This window comes from Oncorhynchus gorbuscha, linkage group LG14 (genome assembly GCF_021184085.1).
Source record: "Oncorhynchus gorbuscha isolate QuinsamMale2020 ecotype Even-year linkage group LG14, OgorEven_v1.0, whole genome shotgun sequence".
NCBI lineage: Eukaryota > Metazoa > Chordata > Actinopteri > Salmoniformes > Salmonidae > Oncorhynchus > Oncorhynchus gorbuscha.
In genome coordinates this window covers 39,131,703-39,155,036 of record NC_060186.1, presented here as the reverse complement: position 1 = coordinate 39,155,036, position 23,334 = coordinate 39,131,703, and the positions used below count along the sequence as shown (strand labels likewise).

At 42.0% G+C, this 23,334-nt stretch overlaps 2 protein-coding genes across 3 annotated transcripts; both read left to right on the top strand.

Annotated features, from left to right (window-relative positions):
• The first annotated feature begins 9,022 nt into the window (after positions 1 to 9,022).
• On the top strand, positions 9,023 to 13,933 carry cnr1 (cannabinoid receptor 1). 2 transcript variants are annotated; one of them, XM_046299317.1, is made up of 2 exons: positions 9,023 to 9,285; positions 10,871 to 13,933. In XM_046299317.1, the coding sequence occupies exon 2, from the start codon at positions 10,879 to 10,881 to the stop codon at positions 12,283 to 12,285; it is 1,407 nt and encodes a 468-aa protein (XP_046155273.1). In that variant the 5' UTR covers positions 9,023 to 9,285; positions 10,871 to 10,878; the 3' UTR covers positions 12,286 to 13,933. The 2 variants fall into 2 exon arrangements, with proteins under 2 accessions (XP_046155273.1, XP_046155272.1); XM_046299316.1 differs by having other exon boundaries at positions 10,829 to 13,933.
• Positions 13,934 to 18,668: 4,735 nt separating this feature from the next.
• On the top strand, positions 18,669 to 23,054 carry akirin2 (akirin 2). Its single transcript, XM_046298023.1, has 5 exons — positions 18,669 to 19,203; positions 20,359 to 20,502; positions 20,731 to 20,880; positions 20,965 to 21,036; positions 21,685 to 23,054. Exons 1-5 carry the CDS (start codon positions 19,026 to 19,028, stop codon positions 21,693 to 21,695), a joined length of 555 nt encoding a protein of 184 aa, XP_046153979.1. The 5' UTR covers positions 18,669 to 19,025; the 3' UTR covers positions 21,696 to 23,054.
• Positions 23,055 to 23,334: the final 280 nt, after the last annotated feature.

Here is a 23,334-nt window from a genome sequence, read left to right as displayed (position 1 = left end):
CTCTTCATGGATGAGTCCCGGTTTCAGCTGTACCAGACAGATGGCGTTGTGTGGGCAAGCGGTTTGCTGATGTTACCATTGTGGACAGAGTGCCCCATGGTGGTGGTGGGGTTATGGTATGGGCAGGCATAAGCTACGGACAACAAACACAATTGCATTTTATCGATGGCAATTTGAATGCACAGAGATACCGTGACAAGATCCTGAGGCCCATTGTCATGCCATTCATCTGCCGCCATCACCTAATATTTCAGCATGATAATGCACAGCCCCATGTCACAATGATCTGTACACAATTCCTGGAAGCTGAAAATGTCCCAGTTCTTCCATTGCCTGCATACTCACCAGACATTGACTGATTTACTTATATAAACTGTAACTTATTCACATCTTTGAAATTTTTGCATGTTGTGTTTCTATTTTTGTCGAGTGTAAGTTATGACCAGAAAACTAGTATACTTTGTAGGGAAAAGGGTGTCATTTGGGACACAAAAAAATAACCACTGGCTACAGATGGCAATGGGGAAATACATTTAATTCACTCAAATCAACATGATTGATTCTTATCCTGCATGTCACCCTAACGATTGTGATCGCAACAGGACGTTTCCAGTTCATGAGAGCAGTTCATGAAGTGCACTCTACTGAAAATGATATAAGGAATAGTTCATTCCCTGGTGATAGGGCCTTGAATATCTCATTCCAAGTTCTATGTCGTGCTGTATACTCATCTGAGCCCTGACAGGAACAAAATGTATGACATGATGTGAGACTCAGACGGCAATGTGTTTCGCTTGTGTCATCTGATTTGCAAACTGTATTGACCAAAAGGATCACACTATATACTATAGTGTTTACTCATTCCTAAGAAATGATGTCGTTCATATGAAGGTTTAGCAGCTTTTTAAATATCACAAAAGCCTGTGTGTGTTGGATAAGGGATGAACAATATTAACATTGTAGATCATGCAGGTACAATAGTTGTGCGTAGAGAGGGCTTAAAAACCTTGGCGTCCATAGATGCTTTTGTGCAAAAATAGTGGCAGACTCTCTTCAGTAGTCCATGTGGAAGGACCACCAGAGGGCAGGCTGCTCACACGGACAGTAGCACAGCCCAGCATGTGAGTCAAGGTGATCAGAGGCAATTAGGCACAGCTGACGGTACTAATGAGCTATTCTCTTTCCCCTACAAGAGAGAGGAGGGAACAGGCAGAGAGAGGAGAAAGAAAAGAGTGTTTTCTTCTACAAAGGAGAGGACGTGCCTGTCGGAAGGGAGAAGAAGGGGACACACCACCTCTTGGGAATGGCCACCACGGATCCGGACGACCACCCGATGGGAGCTCTCCACCGATGGATCGTTGAGGCAGTGACACTCCCGTGATTTATGTTATAGTTTAAAGATACTCGCCTTATGTTCCTTGCTCTTGTAAAGAAGGAGATGTGTGTTTTCCTTGGGAGATCATCCTTGATTGTGTTGGAGTGTTTGAGAAGAAAGAAATACCTCAATAGAGAACTTTGGTCAATTAATAAAACCTGCTCCTGACTCGTTTACTCCACCTTTCCGCTTTAGAGCAACCTCAAAGTACTTAGTCCACATTGGCAGAGAATGGAGAATGCGGGCATTAGGTGGACGAGTGACACAAGGATAAGTGAGGAAAATGAAAATCTACCTGTAGTCACAGGAACCATTCAAGAAGGATGGAGAACACTCTACTAAAACAGTTGATCACGGCACAGCAGACAACCATAGAACTCATGCAACAACAGCTGAGCCGGCGAGAAGAACCGAGAGTGAAGTCGAGAGCGGTTGCTCACGCCATCTTACCTCACCTCTCAAGGGAGGATGATATTGAGACATTCATCATGACGTTCAAAAGGACGGCCACCTTAGTTAGCTCCTCTTTTGACTGGGATTGCCCAGAAAGCTTACTAATGACCTGGACCCCCGCAAAGTTGCTGACTATGGGCGATTAAAAACCGAGATTCTATCCCGGTACCAGCTGACCGCCCGAGATAGAGCTGTAAAGTTCCATCAATGGACCTATATTGTCGACCAACCCGTCCGTGCCCAGATCTTTGCACTCATAAGACTAACGAAACAGTGGCTGGAGCCCGGAAAGGGAGTAGGACATGCCGTAGAGACCCTCATAGTGGACAAGATTTTAAGGGAATTACCCAGGGACATAAAAATAGTCATGAGGCAAGCAAACCTGTCGTCAGCCGACGACATAGCCCAGGCTGTGGAAACATACTGATCTACATGGGAGTTGTTAAAAGGAGGACCGGAAGGACTCTGCCAAGCCCGTTCCCCGACTAACCCCGGCACGATCGTCACCGAAACACACTCCTGACGTGGTAGTCATCATCATCCATACAACAGGGTCGGTGCAATAAATGCCAGTCTCCAGACCATTATGCCCCACAGTGTCCCAGAAAGGACGAGTCCATGGCCACCGAGTCATTGCTACCCGTCCCCACGCATCCCGGGCCGAGAGGGCAGGATCATCTCTGTTGATTATTATTACCCCACCGTGAGTCTGTCCATTCTCACCCTGAAAGGAAGGTGTACAGTCAGGGCGGGGAATTTACCCCAGCTGAAGGTGCCATTATTGGTCGAGAGAGACTGTTCCCTATATATGGAGCTTCGGCAGATGATGTTATGCACCAGACAAAGAGGATCAGGTCTCTCTATCACACGCCAAGTGCCGGGCCACCGCAGGGGGGCAGGAAAGCAGAGAAAGACAAAACCCAAGTCCATGCCCGAAGTAGTAGCCCTACAATAAAACGTAGCCTCGGCCTCGTCCTCTGGGGCAGAGGAAGAAATACAGACCCAACGCCTCCGACAACTGTTCCAGGAAACCTCAGATGAAGACACCTGCGAAGGGTTATACACGACGGAGGAAGGAAGGAGCAACCAGAGGCTAAGGGCTATATTTGAAGCCCCATCAGAGGAGGGAACATGGAAGGGATTCTCCTCGGGCACCCCCGACCGGGATGGGGAACAACCTCCCCACCCCTCTACCGAGGTCGATCTGCCACAAGAATTAAAGAGACAGTTTGGGACCTCTCAGCATAGAGACCCAGACCTACGGGATGCCATGAGGAAGGTGAAGGTGATCAATGGGAGAAATGTTGATGGAAAGATGAGCCCTCTCTTCCCTACTATGCAATCAGTTGGGGTCTCTTCTATTGGGTCGTGCAACGAAGGGGGGAAAAACAGGAATTACTAATGGTGCCTACAGGGATACTGTCCTACAGCTAGCTCATTCCCACGTCCTAGGAGGACACCTGGCATGGGACAGAATAATCAACAAAATCATGCAGAGGTTCTATTGGCCTCGTGTCACCCGAGATGTTCCCAGGTATTGTAGGACGTGTACTCAATGTCAGTGTACGGCCCCACGGCCACACTTGCGTAATCGTTTGATTCTTCTCCCCATTATAGAGACCCCCTTCAAACGCATAACTATGGCCCTCGTGGGACACCTCCAGAAATCCGCTAGAGGACATGAGTACATCCTGGTTGTCGTAGATTTCGCGACCAAGTTCCCAGAGGCCATACCCCTTCGCAACATGTCGTCAAAGGGAATCGCCAAGGAATTGTTTATGCTGTTCTTCCGGGTGGGCCTTCCCAAGACGATTCCAGCCAACCAGGGAACCAGGGAGTTCACCGTGGGAGAAAAAGTGATTGTACTCATGCCCACGTCCGAACTCTGCTTGCTGGCGCAGTGGAGGGGCCCCTGCGAGGTAACGGAAAGGGTATCACCGGTCAATTACCTCATCAAGCAACCGGACAGGAGGAAGAAGGTCCAACTCTATAATATCAACCTGCTGAATAAGTACCATGGGAGAGAGTTAGTGTAGCTTTGATGACCGTGGAGGATGAGGAAAAAGAGGAGGCCCTGCCGGAGCAGTTGAGACGGCTAGACAAGCTGATGCGCAATTCGGCAGGGTATTCTCGCCATTCCCAGGACAAACAGATGTCCTGTTTCATCAGCCCGGCAAGAAGGTGCATATCCGACCTTACAGGATTCCTGAGGCCCGCCAAGTCATCGCAAAGAACAAGGTAAGGGAGATGTTCAGCCATCTACGAGTGAGTGGTCCAGTCCCATAGTCCTGGTCCCCAAACCCGACGTTAGTATGCGGCTCTGCAACAACTTTGGGGGTGTAAAAGCCATCTCTACGTTCAACGTACATAGACAATGTGGTCATCCACAGCGAGGACTGGGATAGCCACCTCCTGCTACCACAGGCGGTGCTCGTGAGCCTGGAGGCTACAGGGCTGACAGCCAATCCAAAAAAATGCTGCCTCACAAACCTCATCAAGAAAAACCTGCCAAACTGTGGAGTGTGGAAGGATGAGACTTCCAGTTGCTAAAAGATAGCCTGTGCTCTAATCCCGTCCTGCAGGCTCCTGACTTCTCCCAAGAGTTCATTGTGCAGGTAGACGTCTCAGATACGGGGGCTTGGAGCCATCCTAGATCAGGGTGAAGGCAAAGCAGAGAGGCCTATTATCTTTATAAGTAGGAAGCTCAGTGATCGGGAACAGAGATATGCTACCTTAGAGAAAGAGGCCCTAGCTATTAAGTGACCTCTTGATTATCTCCGGTACTACCTACTCGGGCGTAGGTTTGCCCTCGTTACTGACCATGCTCCCCTCACGTGGTTGGCCGGTAAGAGAAACAATAACAACAGAATAGCCAGATGGGGACACACCACCTCTTGGGAAAGGCCACCACGGATCCGGACGACCACCCATAGGGAGCTCTCCATGGATGGATCGTTAAGGCGGTAACACACCCGTGATTTATGTTATAGTTTAAAGATACTCTCCTTTTTGTTCCTTGCCCTTGTAAAGAAGGAGATTTGTGTTTTCCTTGGGAGATCATCCTTGATAGTGTTGGAGTGTTTGAAAGGGGAAAAAAACCTCAATAGAGAACTTTGGTCAATTAAGAAAAGTTGCTCCTGACTCGTTTAGTCCACCTTTCCGTTTTAGAGCAACCTCAAAGTACTTGGTCCGCTCACATCTATGAAAAACCACATATGAGAGTAGCTTTTTTGTAGGTCCACCACAGTGGCGGTTGGTTCCGTTTAAGATGAGGGAGGACAATCGTTTTTTTTAATGAGCATGGCCTTATTTCTGTTACACCATATTGGAGGACTGTCATTCATATTCCATTCACCTAGTTCAAAATAACATTGATAGGGTCAGGCTACTGCAAATTTCCCTATACCCATCATAAGGTTGCCACAACCTAGCCTGTGAATTAACGTTTACAACGTAGGTGCACACAGGTCCTCTCACATTTTCCCTTGACTTGTGGACTTCAGTGCATAACAAATCAGATATCCGTGACCAGGCGAAAAAACCTTTCCAAGGCAAACCTTTATATCTGTAACGGCTCTCGTTGGTAGAAGGAGACCAAGGTGCAGCATGGTAAGCATACATCATCTATTTATTGATGACACCAAAATAACAAAGACAAAAAAAACGAAAGCGCACAGTTCTGTAAGGCTAAGAAACTAAACAGAAAACAAGATCCCACAAAACCAAAAAAGGAAAAATGACAACTTATATATGATCCCTAATCAGAGACAACGATAGACAGCTGCCTCTGATTGGGAACCACACGCGGCCAAAAACAAAGAAATAGAAAACATAGACTTTCCCACCCTGACCTAACCAAACATAGAGAATAATAAGGATCTCTAAGGTCAGGGCGTGACAATATCATAAATGCTACACACAGCCTATATCGTTGTCACAATATTAGCTAAAGTAAAATCATAATCACATAGCTAATAGAACTAACTTGTTAGTAAACCCGCTACAATCATGCAGCACCGTGTACAGCCAGTAAGCAGTTTAACAGTTACACCGGCGGGTCCCGGTGGCAATTGTCCCCAGTCCACCTGGCCATGCTCCTGCTCCAGTTTCAACTGTTCTGCCTTACTATTATTCAACCATGCTGGTCATTTATGAACATTTGAACATCTTGGCCACGTTCTGTTATAATCTCCACCCGGCACAGCCAGAAGAGGACTGGCCACCCCACATATGCTCTCTCTAATTCTCTCTTTCTTTCTCTCTCTCGGAGGACCTGAGCCCTAGGACCGTGCCCCAGGACTACCTGACATGATGGCTCCTTGCTGTCCCCAGTCCACCTGACTGTGCTGCTGCTCCAGTTTCAACTGTTCTGCCTTATTATTATTTGACCATGCTGGTCATTTATGAACATTTGAACATCTTGGTCATGTTCTGTTATAATCTCTACCCGGCACAGCCAGAAGAGGGGCTGAAGTAACTCCAGACTACTCTGAAACGGTCAAAAACCCAATCAGACTCCGGCTTTGAAAGTTCTGGAAGTTAGGACTGGCCCCCCCCACATAGCCCGGTTCCTCTCTAGGTTTCTTCCTAGGTTTTGGCCTTTCTAGGGAGTTTTTCCTAGCCACCGTGCTTTTACACCTGCATTGTTTGCTGTTTGGGGTTTTAGGCTGGGTTTCTGTACAGCACTTTGAGATATCAGCTGATGTACGAAGGGCTATATAAATAAATGTGATTTGATTTGATTTTATTTGAATAATTAGTCAAACCAAAAAGCTTACCTTGCCTGGGAAGAGTTCCGGTGTTGGATAGTCATAGCTAGCTAACATAGCATCCATCTATTTGAGCCGGGTGTTTGAGTAGGCTAGAACTAGCTAGTTGCATTTGATAGCTAAGTAAGTAAAAAACATTTTTTGTACAAATTATAGCTAGCGCTCTCTCTCTCTTGCTCCTCCTTCATTTTTGAAGGAATGAATCTGTTCAAAACTGTTCAACGATTGTCTTTCTCTCTCTTTGAGTCAGCTCTCACCACATTTTATGCACTGCAGTGCTAGCTAGCTGTAGCTTATGCTTTTAGTACTAGATTCCTTCTCTGATCCTTTGATTGGGTGGACAACATGTCAGTTCATGCTGCAAGAGCTCTGAGAGGTCAAAGGAGGTCTTCCGGAAGTTGTCATAATTACTGTGTATGTCCATGGAAGGGGGTGAAAACCATGAGCCTCCTAGGTTTTGTATTGAAGTCAATGTACCCACAGGAGGACGTAGCATAGCTGTCCTCCGGCAGCACCATGGTGCTACCCTGACTGCTGTTGAGGCTTCTATGTACCTTTGTTGCAAAAACAATGTGTTTTAATCCATTATTTGGTGAAAATATTTTGTATAGTTTTCTCAAAATAATAACTTTTTAAATGTTTCACGATCTTTAGGAAATTCACTGAGGAGGATGGTCCTCCCCTCCTCCTCTTAGGAGCGCCTCCATACTCCACTAAGGCTCTACCACAATGTCACGAATGTGTTAATGAAATGCTTAGTACTTACTTTATGTCGGAAAAAGGAATGGTCCTCCCCTCCTCCTCTTAGGAAGAAGCCTCCATACTCCCGAGCATGGCTCTACCACAATGTCACGAATGTGTTAATGAAATGCTTAGTACTTACTTTATGTTTAGTTCAATAAAGTTTTGAATTCCGTCACATAAAAGTTTGACGAGCACACTGGTCACCCTGGTCCAGAACATCAGGTACTTCTCGTTATATCTGTGTGTATAATGAAAAAAGGAACACTAGTAAATGGGTAAAAATGAACAATTATAAACCAAGAGCTCATTTTTTATTTCAGCCTGTCACGTCTAACCTAGCTGTCACCTGCCGCCCACAGCCTATTAAAACATAATTTAGAGCTGTGTTGACTGTAGAGAACATTGTGGACACTCACTACAGTCTCCTGGCCCAGCCACATTTGTGATTAACCCTGCTGTCACAATACTGAGAGAGCCTCTCTCTCTATCTCCCTCTCTCTCTCTCATTGCTGAAATGGCAGACAAGGTTGTCACGCTCTGGCAAGGCTGCCTATGGATTCGATGTCCAATTCTGGTTTTGTTCTGTTTTTCATGTCTCCAACCGACCATTCAATTCCTTCTTCCGGCTGGCTTAGGATGCAGAATAAAATATAAAATTCCACGCATAAGAGGTTGGTCCACTCAATGATGACAATGGACAATGAAATGGAAATGAATTGTCTGTGCTTATAATCATGATTAAAGTCATAAAGAGATAAAGAGAGATATATAATTCATTCCAGTTAAATATGTTTTAGATTTCTAATTGGGCAGGCTGTTGAAATCGCAGTGTTTCCTGAAGGAATTTCAATCCTTCTGAGACTCTGTTACAGTATTCTTCCCTGTGCTCAGACCCATTTTTAGATGTATGCCCTTTGAGGTCAATATCTACATAAATTGATCTTAAAGACAGACTGAAAATGTGCCCTCCCACCAGCGATGTCCTTAATCAATAACATGACTGTCTGAGAAGAAACAGATCATGTATCTGAAGAATGGCAAAACACGGCCTAATGATGCAAATAGCCTAATGATAGTTTGACATGATGTGCTACTGAGGAGTTCATTAACAGTGCTCCTATGGCCCAGTTCATGAACACACACTGACGAGGTTACAATGCATGGTCATTTATATGCAGTGTGTTCCACTGTCTTTAAAACACCCCAACAGATCACTCACTGGTGGGATTCACAATCAGCTTGTTTAATCCAAGATTTTCATTGGATAAAGATAGTAATGAACAATGGCTTACCAAATCAACCAAGTTCAATTTCAAGAATATTGTAAATGCCGTTTTTCATTATGACAAATCAATGACAGTGAAATGATGTGAAAATGACTGATTGTCTTATACAAAGCCTATCTGTAAGTGAACCTATTTGAGCCATAATGCATGGAACCTGTAACAGTAGGCTATGTACAGCTGTCCTTTTGTCCAAGGCATGGGCTTTGGGGACTAAAATCCCTGTTTTTATTGTGTCTGCATCCTCCCCTGTTCTTGCACTTGACGGCACCAAAATCCCTGCACTTGGTTATAGAAATCTATGCATAGCGCGTTTCATAGCACGTGATGTGGCTTTCTAAAGCAATGCTTCATAAATACGCACATAAAAAAAAACTCAGACATCGCAGCAACCAGAACTTTAGACCAGTGCGAAGGGCGCACATGAGAGCGCGGATGCCAAAGGAAATGAGCGCCCATCAAGACACCTTATAAACCAATAAATTACCACTTAGATACTTATATAAATATATTTTCTATATAATTTTAAATGTTTTTACCTTTCCTTGTTTCGGTGATTAAACGTATATTTATTTAGTCAGATACAGCGCGTCAAGGTTGGATTAATGATTGGAGACAGTTTGGGTGGAGGGAAGTCAACACCTGAGCGAGCGATGTGAAGGTAAATAGATGTTTTTGTTGTATTTCATTTACCGTTTTAATTTAATAAGGAATCATTCCCCCCCCCCCAAATTACAGTGTCATGTATAATTAAATGTATTGCGATTTATTCGGCTAAAATAAATTATTTAGGCCAATGTGTCCGAATTCAGGACTCTCATTCATTTCACAGTACAAAAACGATACAAACAAAAAACATTTGTATTGACATCGACACATTAACCTAAACGTTAACGAAGCCTATACAATGGCATTGAATAGTAGATCTAGAATTAATGTGAAAAATAAAAGGTTAAACTCATTGAAAGAATAATAACCAATTTAATGGAAGCCTATGGTGGTGAAAGTGAAACTAACGTTTACAAAGTAGGGCATTTAGCCTTTTAGTCTCATATTGTGAAATTGTAAATGCAGTTAAAAGTTAATATAATGAATTTAGGACTCTTTAAATAAATTTTGTAAAATATAAACCAACGTTATAAAGGCTTCGTTCACTTTTAGATAACAGTACACCCCATCAGTATACCCCATCAGCTTCGGTATGACTGCACCTGTGTGCACCATCCTATGGCGACTGCTAAGCATGAGAACGATAGCACAGAAGAACAGTAAAGGGAATGTATAACAGGAGCCGTGTTTAGTGATCTCATGTATTCAAACATGAACAAAATCGACTGTCTCCTGTTGCACATGAGTTATCTGACAGGAGTGGAATTTTCTCTCTGTGTGACATGCAGGGCAATAGCTTATCATTTGCCCATCCTTTGCCCATCCCTAATGGTTAGCATACTCTATCATTTAAAAAACAAAAGAAGGCTGCCCCTCAGGCTAATGATTATCATTAGATAATTATAAAGTAATATAATTTATAGAATGAGATATAGCAGGTTGGAGTTAAAACACCCTGATGATTTTGCTCATTCAAGCAATGTGAGAAAAACCCAATCTAAGACATGGATTCATTTTGGCCACGGAATATGTGATTCAGTGCCATTCAATGCCAGTTAAACTGTCATAAAAGAGTACCAAATAACATTCGGCTCAGACACCCATACATACCCCACAAGACATGCCACCAGGGGTCTCTTCACAGTCTCCAAGTCCAAAAAGAATTCACGGCAACGCACAGTATTATTCAGAGCCTTGATCGCATGGAACTCCCTTCCATCTCCAATTACTCAAGCAATAAGCAAAACTACCATTACAATTTGTTTTAACAACATCTCCTGGAACGGCGGGGACTGTCAGGGGACACACACAGACACTCCAACACACACATCGTTGGTTGTTGTTGTATTGTTTGTGTTATTATTTGATTTGTTATTGTTTTATTTATTGTGTGTGTATATCATGGTATTTTTTTATTTGTGTGACTGTCCTTGTCTATTAGTGCACCAGTGTTTTGTTACTTGTCATGTTCTGTGTTTTTTTGTGGACCCCAGCGAGAATATCTGCTGCCTCTGCAAAAGCTAGTGGGGATCCAAAGAACAAAAAGAAAACCATAATTATGTCTGTCCACAAATATTTCTCTCATCATTTCATAGGTTAACCAGGAATCATCTTAAACCGCAGTGTTCACCTCTCAGGCCCAGTCATGAAGTCTGTGCTAGATGGTGTGGCTGACACCACCTTCCGGACTATAACATCTGGACTGCAGTACCTGGGCTCCAACGATGCCATCTATGATGACACCACCATCAACGCTGACTTCACTAAGGGTGGATTGTCCGTCCAGAAGCCTCTCTCTGCTTTCCTCAGTAACTCTTTCCCAGACAAAGTGCCTGGAGATGAGGAACTCATCCTCAAAGGCATCCCATTCTTCCCTACCAATGCCACAGACCTGTTTGGCAACCGGAGTGGCTTTGGAGATGAGGGAACCGGAATCCAGTGTGGGGAGAACTTCATGGATATGGAATGCTTCATGATCCTTACCCCTAGCCAGCAGCTGGCTGTGGCGGTGATGTCACTCACCCTGGGCACCTTCACGGTGTTGGAGAACCTTATCGTGCTGTGTGTGATACTCCAATCCCGCACCCTGCGCTGCCGTCCCTCCTACCACTTCATAGGCAGCCTGGCTGTAGCCGACCTGCTGGGCAGCGTCATCTTCGTCTACAGCTTTCTGGACTTCCATGTGTTCCACAGAAAAGACAGCCCCAATGTGTTCCTCTTCAAGCTGGGCGGAGTCACCGCCTCGTTCACAGCCTCTGTGGGAAGCTTGTTTCTCACTGCTATAGACCGCTACATCTCCATCCACAGGCCTCTGGCCTACAGGCGCATCGTCACGCGGACCAAGGCTGTCATCGCCTTCTGCGTGATGTGGACTATCTCCATTGTCTTCGCAGTGCTCCCTCTGCTGGGCTGGAACTGCAAGCAGCTCAACTCGGTCTGCTCAGACATCTTTCCGCTTATCGACGAGAAGTACCTGATGTTCTGGATCGGGGTGACTAGTGTGCTCGTCTTCTTCATCATCTACGCCTACATGTACATCCTGTGGAAGGCCCATCACCACGCCGTGCGCATGCTGAGCCGCACCTCCCAGAAGAGCCTGGTGGTGTATTCGGCGGATGGGACTAAGTCGCAGACCATGCGCCCTGAGCAGACGCGCATGGACATCCGCCTGGCCAAGACACTGGTCCTCATCCTGGTGGTGCTGGTCATCTGCTGGGGCCCTGTGCTGGCCATCATGGTCTATGACCTGTTTTGGAAGATGGATGACGATATTAAGACAGTGTTTGCTTTCGCCAGCATGCTCTGTCTGCTCAACTCAACCGTCAATCCAATCATTTACGCCCTGAGGAGCAAGGACATGCGACACGCCTTCCTAAACTCATGCCAGGCGTGCCGGGGCAGTGCCCAGCAGCTGGACAATAGCCTGGAGTCTGACTGCCAGAACAGGCACATTGCTGCCAACAGGGCTGCAGAGAGCTGTGTGAAGACCACTGTGAAAATAGCCAAAGTGACCATGTCTGTCTCCACTGAGACATCTGCAGAAGCTGTCTAGCTGGTCATCATCATGTCACAGCGATGTTGCGTCACGAGATGGGGATGGACCTTCCACAGGATGTAATGAATTACACACATAGCTAAATGCTTCAGCGGTTCATTACTTAATTGTTTTATGTTTACGAGGTGTGCCAGTATAGTGTTCCAGTGCCTAAGTGCCAAATAGAATTTTAAAGGTGATGAAGACAGTGGGATGGGGACTGTTGGCCATAGACTTTATGATGATCAAACTGTAGAAGGCTTAGCATATTTTTTTGTACTGTGAATTCAGGTTCTGAACCAATGATATATTCATTCATGGGATAAGGGGCTAATTACGTTTTTGAGATTAGAAGTATGTTTCAGTATGTTATCAAGATGTCAATATGTGTTCCATAAAGAAGATAAATCATTTAGGCTTTGAGAAGCCAGAACAGGCATTGGCTTTGTCCAGGCGTTATGTACAAATATACAGTGTTGTGTGAAGAGTTCCATTTGATTTACATGAGGGTCTAACTTTAATTTAAATTTACTTAAGACATGTATGATCCATAAAGCGACAGAGGAACCGTTGCCTTTGTATTTTCTTTTTATACCGACCGGTCTGAATTAATTTTTTTATGCAGAAATAACTAACAGGAAATCAAATCTGACCTGACTTTGTGTAGACAGCTCCATTGACTGTTTGAGTCATCTTTCATATAGAAGCTGGATGAATCTGAAAACCACAGTCTTCAATTTAATGGAATAAATGTGCCATTTGAGGCCATGTGCCATGTGCCATCTGCTTTAAATACTTATGAGATGTGAGATGAGATGTGTTCACAAAGTCAAAAATCTACAATGTCATTATAAGGTATTGTGCCTTTCATATCTTTGTCTCTACTCTTGGGTATAGTGGTATGTTTTCAATAAAAAAATGAATGTATACCAAACAATTTTACAGTGTTACATACAATGCAGTTCCCAAAAATGATTTCATTATGAGTCTGTCTTTAAAACAGTTTGTCAACGCAACAATGTATTGTATGGCTAAAGCTTGAGCACAGGTCATGAAAATTGAGATCTGTTTGCAGTGTGCTGGCCACACTACCATAATAATCATAGCAATGGATTGAATTCAGATGACTTGTAAGTGGATTTAATTGAATTCAGTACATTTGTGAATAACTTTACAACTTGATAAAAAAAAAAAAAAAAAAATCTACCTTCTGTTCAATACCTCATCAAATTGTGTCAGTGTTACCGTAAACATAATTTAACTTGATTAGGATTATTTTGATATTTGAGGAGATCACAATAGCTACCCTAGAGTAGACATACAGCACAGCTTTTAGATAAACAAAACAAGAAGATAGCCTGTCTGTCAGTTTTTAGGTTGACTGCAGTTCATTCTAATCAAAGGCAAGCCTTTCATTCGTTAGCAGACAAAACATTAGAATGAATCTCTTACCAGTGTTGATGAAAATGGTCATTTTCAATGATATTATATAGGACTTTTAATCTAGAACTATCACTCAGTTAACATTGTTCTTTAGACATTTATCTTGGTGTTAAACTACTACCGACAGCTGTTTACCAGTGTGTTTTGCTGCCTCTTGTAATGTTGAGTGTTGGAAATCAAATGTCAAACTGTTAAGTGGCTTCTGTACTGTGGTGGCATCTGAGAAGTCTTTTGGGGGGGGGGGGGGGATCTGCGGTATTCAAAGTTTTTTTTCATATTGCAATGTAATGTTTCCAAGCTTTTGAATAAAGTCACAGCTGGTTATCATGTCTTCTGCCCAAGTTCATGATTATTTGATGAAAAGCTGTAGACTAGTAGGTATAGTATGTTCAGCCTACAAAAGAGAAGAAACTCGCAATAGAACAAATTTGATAAACTGTTAGAAGTGACCCCAAGGTCTTGTTCGAATAGCACCCTTCCTTCCTCTTTTCTTTGAAGTCATCTAATAATAATAATAATAATAATATATGCCATTTAGCAGACCCTTTTATCCAAAGCGACTTACAGTCATGTGTGCATACATTCTCTGATAACAAGGCGTTAGATCTGTCACAAATAGGTGTAAGCAGAGATCCACTCATATAACTTATACAACCATACACCCATAGCTTATACACCTACACCAACCATGTCAAGTACGGTATGTTATTACTCCACTCAAGAAGGCAATAAAGGAAGGACACTGAACAGAAATCTATTTTTTTCCCAAGAATAGAACGCTATGATGCAGCCTGCAGAAGTCAGAGAAAATACACCTTTTGGCTTCGTGGAGCAGAGCTGTTGTGAAGGAAGTTTTCAAGGAAGTACATTTGTGTTTATACAGGACCTTCCGGACCCACCTACCATCAACCAATTATGTCAATGTTGGAGCTATACAGAGCCCTCCCGCATTGTTACAAAGTTTGAGAGGACACAGTATGGAGCTTGATTTGGCCTCTGCACCCCTCTAGAGGCGTTGGAATCGCATCACACCCCCATACAAAGCTTATGACCACATTTTTGGATAAAGTATAAGTTGGCTTTAAAGGGAAGCATGGACTCCTGACGCTTTCCCGCCCTCTTGTGGACGATATACAACACTGCCCTCACTGTCTCACATCCACAGGATGGGAATTTCCCAGCAACTCTGCATTGTCCACTTCATAGGCCTTTTTGGAAGATAGTTAATCAGAACAGGCCTGCTGGGATTACAATCCTGCAGGATGAATAATTATAATACAGTTGTTATAATACAATACAATATAATACAATACAATTGTTATAAACTGAGGGCTTTAGGGTTGTATGTATAAAGCACCTCCGATTGAGCATTGATCTCCAATCAGTTCCCACTCTCCATGTAATCTCATCCATTGTGATCTAAAAATGGCAAAACATATCCTTAATTAGCACTCATACTCTAAGACGCTTGATACATAGGGCCCCCTACGTGGGACTTTGACAATGCTAATAGCAGTGCTATGCATATTATAAACAGACAATACTTTTTTTGAACAGTTCAGATTTACAGCTGAACAGAGACACATGAAAGAGGCAATGCTATGAACATGATTTCATAGGATGTCAGTTCAGGTATAATCTCTCGTGGACAGATTTTGCATGCCAGCAAAGACACTACACAACACAACACTAAATAATACATTAATTGCACTATAACGGTGAAAAACGGTGCCCGCAATCTGTCAGGGCTTGCATACAGCTGTCCCAACAGCAGTGTCGTGTCAGTAGTCCCAACAGTTTATTACTGCTACACCTGGCTATCAGCGGAGCCTTGTCTGGCAGTGAAACAGTTAATTCAGCCTCATTTACTGACTTTTAAAAAACATAGCTGATATGGCTGCCTTGCTTCAACAAATGTGATTTCTACTGACAATTGAGATGTACATGCTGTTCTGTACCATCACTCATTCATATATCTTTATGTACATATTCTTTATTCCTTTACACTTGTGTGTATAAGGTAGTTGTTGTGGAATTGTTAGGTTAGATTACTTGTTAGATATTACTGATTGTCGGAAATAGAAGCACAAGCATTTCTCTACACTTGCATTAACATCTGCTAACCATGTGTATGTGACAAATACAATTTGATTTGATTTGACAAACTATGGCATAAGGGGACAACAAGCAGATAAGAGGCAATCTGTAATTTCGATTAAGACATTAATGAGCGAGCTAGGACGGACGTAGTCAATATAACTATTTGTTCAGCACTTTTGAAATGTACAGCGACAGAATTCAGAACATCGGCCATTCTTACAGTGTTCTCCCTGTACATCAAGTCAGAACCGTAGGATAAATAAAGGGGGCCATATAAGAAGACAATGAAAGTTCTTACAATATTCAATGATTACATTTCTCTAAAACAGGTTATAGGCTACATGTGTACTAAGAACAGTAGGCGAAATGAAGAAGGGAAAATAGACCAAATTATTAGGGTGAGGCACATGGGCTACAAACAGCTTACTACACAACATAGTAATTAGTATTGCTTTCTTAACTACCGTATAGATATCTCCCTGGCATATTACATAATTTATGCAGCAGCATACATTACATGTTTGGACTCAATGTCTGGCAATGTTTCTATGTCGGAGCTCGTTTTTTCCCCGAGTTCCCAGTTGTCTTGAACTCACTGAAGTCAGATTTCCCAGTTCCAAGTTAACAGTTGTTTTCAGCGGGGCAGAAATCATGCTGGATTGACAGTATGGCCAATGGTGAATGTTTATAATTTTAAGCTTGGAAAAGAGACCCGTAATCGCAGACTTGGGACCACACATCCACTCCACTGAATAGCAGGCTAGTGATTTCTTTGCAATGCTTGCAGTTAGCTACTGATTCCTTCCAAACCACTAAATTGTTGAATTTGCGATTTCCAACTTGTTTATGTCCAATAGCAGATGAGCACCGATACATTTTATCTATAATTTCTCTTTGTTATTTCTCTTCATATGGCAAGGATTAAAAAGGATTTGCCAGTAGATTGTAGACTTGATTCATGATGATGACTGCTAGCTAAGATTTTGAAAGAATCAAAGCTAACGTGATCTTTCTAGGGAGTTTTTCCTAGCCACCGTGCTTCTACACCTGCATTGCTTGCTGTTTGGGGTTTTAGGCTGGGTTTCTGTACAGCACTTTGAGATATCAGCTGATGTACGAATGGCTATATAAATAATTTTGATTTGATTTGATTTGGCATCCTTTTATCTGTGGCCAATTACCTTGAGACTTGTTGGATGGGCACTTCTAATGTAACTCTATGGCAGCACCCAAGGGGCTTGAATTTTCAAGCTCTACCCTTAGATTTGGTGGTGACATAAAATCCCCATGAGTGACAGAACACTGAGCCAATCACGTCACAACTAGAGAACATTACCAACCCCTACTCTCAGTATTTACCGTTTGCTGCCCCACCACCACAGAAAGCACTAAGCTTGGCTGAAACACCTGCGTTTTGGAGCTGCCTTACTCAAGGGAGAAAAAAAGAGACAATGTTTGTAAGTGGCTTAACAATGAATTATTTTTATTTTTTTTACATTGTTTGCAAACTGATATGTGACACGTAATAATGCTAAAATAACATGCAACCCCCCTTCCCCCCAAAAATAATAATATATATTTAATTTATTCTGCCCTGAATGAGGGGTCACCGCTGCCTATATAGCCAATTTATCTTTACTCATATTTTTCTCTACATGGTTGGGAAGATCACGTAAGTAAACACTACACCTCTTGTTTACAAAGCATGTGACAACTACAATTTGATTGTAGTTAGATTTTTCGTCACTGGTTTCGACAACTCATGGTTTTGCTGGTGTTCGCATCTTTCGAATTTCAAAAGAGAGAACATTCGGCCTGTAATTTGCAAAGAGAGAGCTTTTCTGCACCTCCTCATCTCTTATTTTAACACATATGAACCAGGAATTTAATCGAGCAGCTGATGTATTACGTGAGACTTTAGTTCTGGTTTAACCGACATTAGTTCAGGTATATCTGAAACTGGACATAAATAACATCTAAATAAGGAAGTGCACCTCAAACACAATTGGGCCAGTCCTAAACTGAAAGTATGTAGCCTGCTGACATGGGGATGTCCCTTATGAGCGAGAAACGTTTAAGGTATATTTTACTTTGTCCAATATTTTGAAAAGTCTGTGGGATTAGCTGTAATAATAGATTTCCTGCAAACGTCACGGGCTGCGTTTAAACAGGCATATTTTTTTTCTCTCTACTAATTGGTCTTTTGACCAACCAAATCAGAGCTGAGTAAAAAAAAAAATCTGGATTTGGTCGCCTGTCTAAACACAGCTCATGGTTCTTTCTTCCTGCTGGTAAATAAAGTCACATTACAGCACAGAACAATAGAGAATAGATCGAGCAAATTACGGTTATTTACAAGAACAATAAAATAAGTTGAATCAAATATGCACATTCAGAAATGAGACAATGACTGGAGGATACGTTTTCAAACGTTCTGTTCTTCGTTAGGAATTAACTAATAGCTTTATTCCAATTCTGTAAATAATTTGAAAGTACTGTGGCATTTAAATTGGTCAGTGCTATGTGGAATCCTTGGGACGTCCCTACCCGAAATCCTTACCCTAACTTTAACCCCTACCCTTAGCCTAACCCTTTCCTAAACTCTAACCCTTATCTAAACCTTAACCCTTACCTTAAACATTTTACATTTCAATTTCAATGAACGTCCCAAGGATACCAGATTGCACACACCCATTTCAAATTGGGGAGTGCTTTTGGCATTCACGGTTTATGTGGGGAATGTAGTGCAAAGGCGCCAAGTATTGCATATGAACAAGTATAAACTGTATACAAAAATAAACTACATTAACTAACACGAGATTCGTTAAGTGCGCATGCCCATTAGCTCAGAATGTAAAATGAACGTTGTTTTGACGCCATGTTGGTTGTCATCGAGGAGAGAATTTGACAACGGCGCTGGGAGAAGGAAATATTTGTCCGAAATCTACTGTCATCTGGTTTTATATGATCATTCACATACAATAATTGATTGGATGAATTTCTACTAACACTAGGCCATTACAGGGTCTGCGTTTTGGATGGTATTAAGACTCGAGAGGTGAAAAACGAAGCCATTTGTGCATAACCTGAATTTTCCCTTGAGCGTAGTCGAAGAAAGCCAGCGGAGGGACCCAGTCACAGGAGCTCTGGTGTGCCCTCTGATAGAGAAAACCACAGCTTTCTCGTTTTTATAGATTCATAATATTTCCAACGGAATGGCTTGTGGGGCTACTTTGAAAAGGACTATGGATTTCGATCCATTGATGAACCAGGCGTCCCCCAAAAGGAGGAGGTGCACCCCAATGTCTCAAGCCGCCTCGACTTCATCACCCCAGAAATATCTGCGTATGGAGCCCTCACCATTTGGAGAAGTGTCGTCCAGACTCACAACGGGTTAGTAACAGTTAATAGCTACTAGATTTTAAGGCAGGAGTGGGAATCTATGAATGAAAGAAGTCGTTAGGGCACCTTGATGATATTAGCTATGTTAGCGTAGCTAACTACTAACTAGTTGGCTAAGCAATATCAAATGCATGACTAGTAGCTACAGTACGTTACCGATAAACTTGTAAACACTTCTTGCATTTGTTGTTGAAACCTGTGACTTAGGCACAACTGTTTGTTCAACTAGCTTGCTAACTAACGGCAGCTAGGAGGCCGGTGCTAAACCTTCAAGCTAAGCTAGTTAGCATAAGTCTTATAAATGAGCATTTTACATTTAGCCAGACATGTATCTGATAAATACTTATTTAACAGCAACAGGATGATGGCATGTAGCCATATGGGCAATATATTAGTCAAATACTGGTGTAAAGTACTTTAGGTTTAGTAAAACTACTTTACATATTTTTATGGGTATCTTTACTATTTTATATTTTTGTTTACTTTTACTTCACAACATTCCTTAAGAAAATAATGTGCTTTTTACTCACATTTTCCCTGACACTTGTTATAGTTTGAATGCTTTAAAGGACAGGAAAGTTGTGTAATTCACACTTATCAAGAGGTTATCCCTACTGCCTTTGATCATTGACATGCATAGTTTGTAAATTATATTGGAGTGTGCCCCTGTCTGTCTGTAAATTTACTTAATATAATGAATTAGGAATTATTTATACTTTTGATACTTAGGCATATTTTAGCCATTACATTTACTTTTGGTACTTAAGTATATTTAAAACAATGCTTTTAGGCTTACTCAAGTTGTATTTTACTGGGGGACTTTTACTTGAGTCATTTTCCATTAACTTATCTTTTACTCAAGTATGACAGTTGGATACTTTTTCCACCACTGGTCAAACATGGCCTAGTCTGTGCAGTGGAATTGCTTCCTGCAGGGGTTGGGATGGGGTTCTCATTTGCTACGGAAGTGGATAGCTCGTGTTTTGTATCCTTTGTCCTTCAATTAAGGTCATATTGTTGTTAGTTACTTAGTGAAGTATCAAGATGACTCACAAGGTATATTGTTTGAGTATGATGTGCAATTTCGTATTTGGAATGATTGATTAGCTTGACCTAACCACATCTTGCCCTTGTTTTCCATTCCAGAGCAAATCCTGCACAATATCAAGCAAGAGTACAAGCGGATGCAGAAGCGAAGGCACCTGGAGAACAGCTTTCAGCAGACCGAGGGCTGTTGTCCCCTGGAGTCACAACCCCATAGCTCCATCCTTAATGGATCCAGTCTGCCAGGTATGTCCAGTCTGCTTTTACTCAGGAAGGACATCAGGAGGAATGGACACATCTGAGGGTGTTCATTAAATGGAAACCATTGGTTACCTCACAACAATTGTTATCCCTTTTGTTAGCTTGCAGTTGTATGTCGCTTGGCTTCATTTAATGTCATCATTTTATTGGTCAAGTTTCACATGTGGTTTTGAGAATGTTCTCTTTGATAATGGATACTTATTCTCTATATAGGAACATCTTCTGGTGCAGTCTCCCCATCTAGAAAAGAGCAACCTCTATTTACCTTGAGACAGGTTGGGATGATCTGTGAACGACTACTTAAAGAACGAGAGGAGAAGATAAGGGAAGAATATGACGAAATATTGACAACAAAACTAGCAGGTGTGTTGGAGAAACTGTTTCTGTGACCTCTGCAGAATATATAGCACTCTATTTATTGTCAGACCTTTTTCTCTCTTTTTGCAGAGCAATATGATGCTTTCGTTAAGTTCACTCACGATCAGCTAATGCGGCGATTTGGAGAGCAACCTGCTAGCTGTGAGTAATATACTTCCCTCTGTCAGTGCAGTGTTTCCCATATTATTTTAGCAGCATTGCACCGCTGCTGCTAAATTGTTGCCACCACACCCCTACAATTTGACTGGGGGAAATGTAGCAACTCTAATGTCTTGGTGGATGGAAAGGCTTTCCCAAAAACCTTCTCAATTAAATGTTAACTTGCTATAAAGTAGCCTATGCCTACCTGGTAAAATGATATCATGATTATTTCCATCAATCCAATGGGCAATTGTTTTTCAAATGCCATCACATGTGCTACAGAAACATTGCTAACCAAACAGTCCTAGGTGCGTGATGACTTGAATAAAAGGGTAAACATTAAATCTAAATATCTTAATGTTTTCCAGACCTCGAAGGTGGTCTCCTAGTGTGGTTTTATGATTTCTGTGTACTTGGAACATACAATTGTGTTGCTTTTCTATGTAAAAAAGTGATTGGAGAGTGAACCTGAACACCCCCCCCTTTGTGACTCTTGCCACTGCGGAAAGAAATAAAACACCTAGGGGAAACACTGACATGCTTCCTCCCTTCTTTATAAAGACCCCTGTCACTTCTGTATCATGCTTAATGTATTGTGAACTTTGTTCCATGAATCTGTATTCATAGCTGCTCTCTCTTCCTCCCCAGATGTTTCCTGAGTGAAACCTCATATTTGATGGAATACCAATTTCCCATTTTATTATTGCTCAAAGCTTCCCATTTGATTATCTGCCAACCGTATTCTCCAGAGACTCACAGGCTCTATTTGGACTTGTAGCAGTGCCATATCTCCCCTGTGGGCTTAGGATGCCTCAAGCTTCTGTCAGTGGCAACTACGTTCTCTTCAGCGACTGGTATTTGTGCTGCGGCTTAACACCCAATTTACTACTTTTGGCCAGCGCTCATAGAGCTACGGTCAAAATTAGTGCACTATATATAAAGTAGGGTGCCATTTTGGATGAAACCTTGGAGTGCTTCCTGCTGTCAACACATATATGGACCTCTGCTACCTATTACTCTACCAGTGGCCTCCGTTGTTTTAATTGCTGTACTGATATTTATTAGGCCTTTTTATAAAGTGACCTGCCATTCCCAACTCTGCTAACCTCGTCTTAGATCTGTTTGTGCTCTTTCCAACTACATTGTTGTCCTTGTCGAGCTAAGACAATGAGTGACAAGGAGTTGGCATTATAGCCCAAACAGACTGGCACTCAGGCTATGACTCTGCCACCACACATTTAGATGTATTTTGTTCCATAAACATGCTTCTTTGTTTCGAAAATGGCAAGACACAACTATTTTATTTTTTAATCAAATCAACTTATACAGTTGGGAGGGGTGGTCCACTACAAAAGAGCAGATAATCCAAGGAAGCTTCTGGACTGGACACCAGGAGAGGACATCCTATGATCTATCAGCTATGGTTACATTGTAATGGTAAATGGCCTGTGTAAATTGTCGTTTTGCCTGACCTTTGTTACAGTTATCTTAAAAAAAAAAAAAATCTTTAAAAAAAAGTGCCATTTTTTTCCCCTGTTTATATTATTGCCTATGTAGCTTAATGGACTTGGGTTGGGTAAAGCTAATGAATAATAGGTTTACATTAAAGGATGTTCCGGGTTCACATTGTCTTTTTCATAGTAAAAAATGCTAGAATAGTTGACATCTTTGTTCAATTTATCTCTTCCATGTGTGCTGGAGAAGGTTCCACTTCAGTGATTGCTTTTGATGGTGTTGATTTTGGACTGTGTATAATCCATCTCCTCCACCATTTGAGAAGGAGTACTTTGAAGGTATTATATCTTGTCCAAATACAAATGTTCATAGTAGCTAGGTTTCCATCCAATTGGTGATAGATTTCCAGGTGAATATTGTATAATCTGCATAAAAACAATGTTAATTTTTCCCACCAGATGTGTTTTCATTGAATTGACTTGTTATGGATAATGATGTAGTGGACATACAAATGCATATTGTGGTTAAATTCCCATGTATCGAATAAAAACGTTAAAGTTAAATGGGTTTCTGTCACATTTTCAGCTCTACTGATGGTTTTCCCAAAAAATAAGAAATGTATGTCTTGGTGCTCATTGATATTGGCATGTGCGTTCTAGGCAACAGCTCGCAGATCCAGTGTGAGTACATGAGATTATTATGGACAAATTAATGAGATTATTTTTTACAGCGTCTTGTGTCACCAGAATAAGACCCTCGATATTTATTGAAATGGAGCATCAAGCTCATCACCTTGCATTTTCACCACCCTGTGAAGTTCATAAATAGTTTAATCTGTAGCTT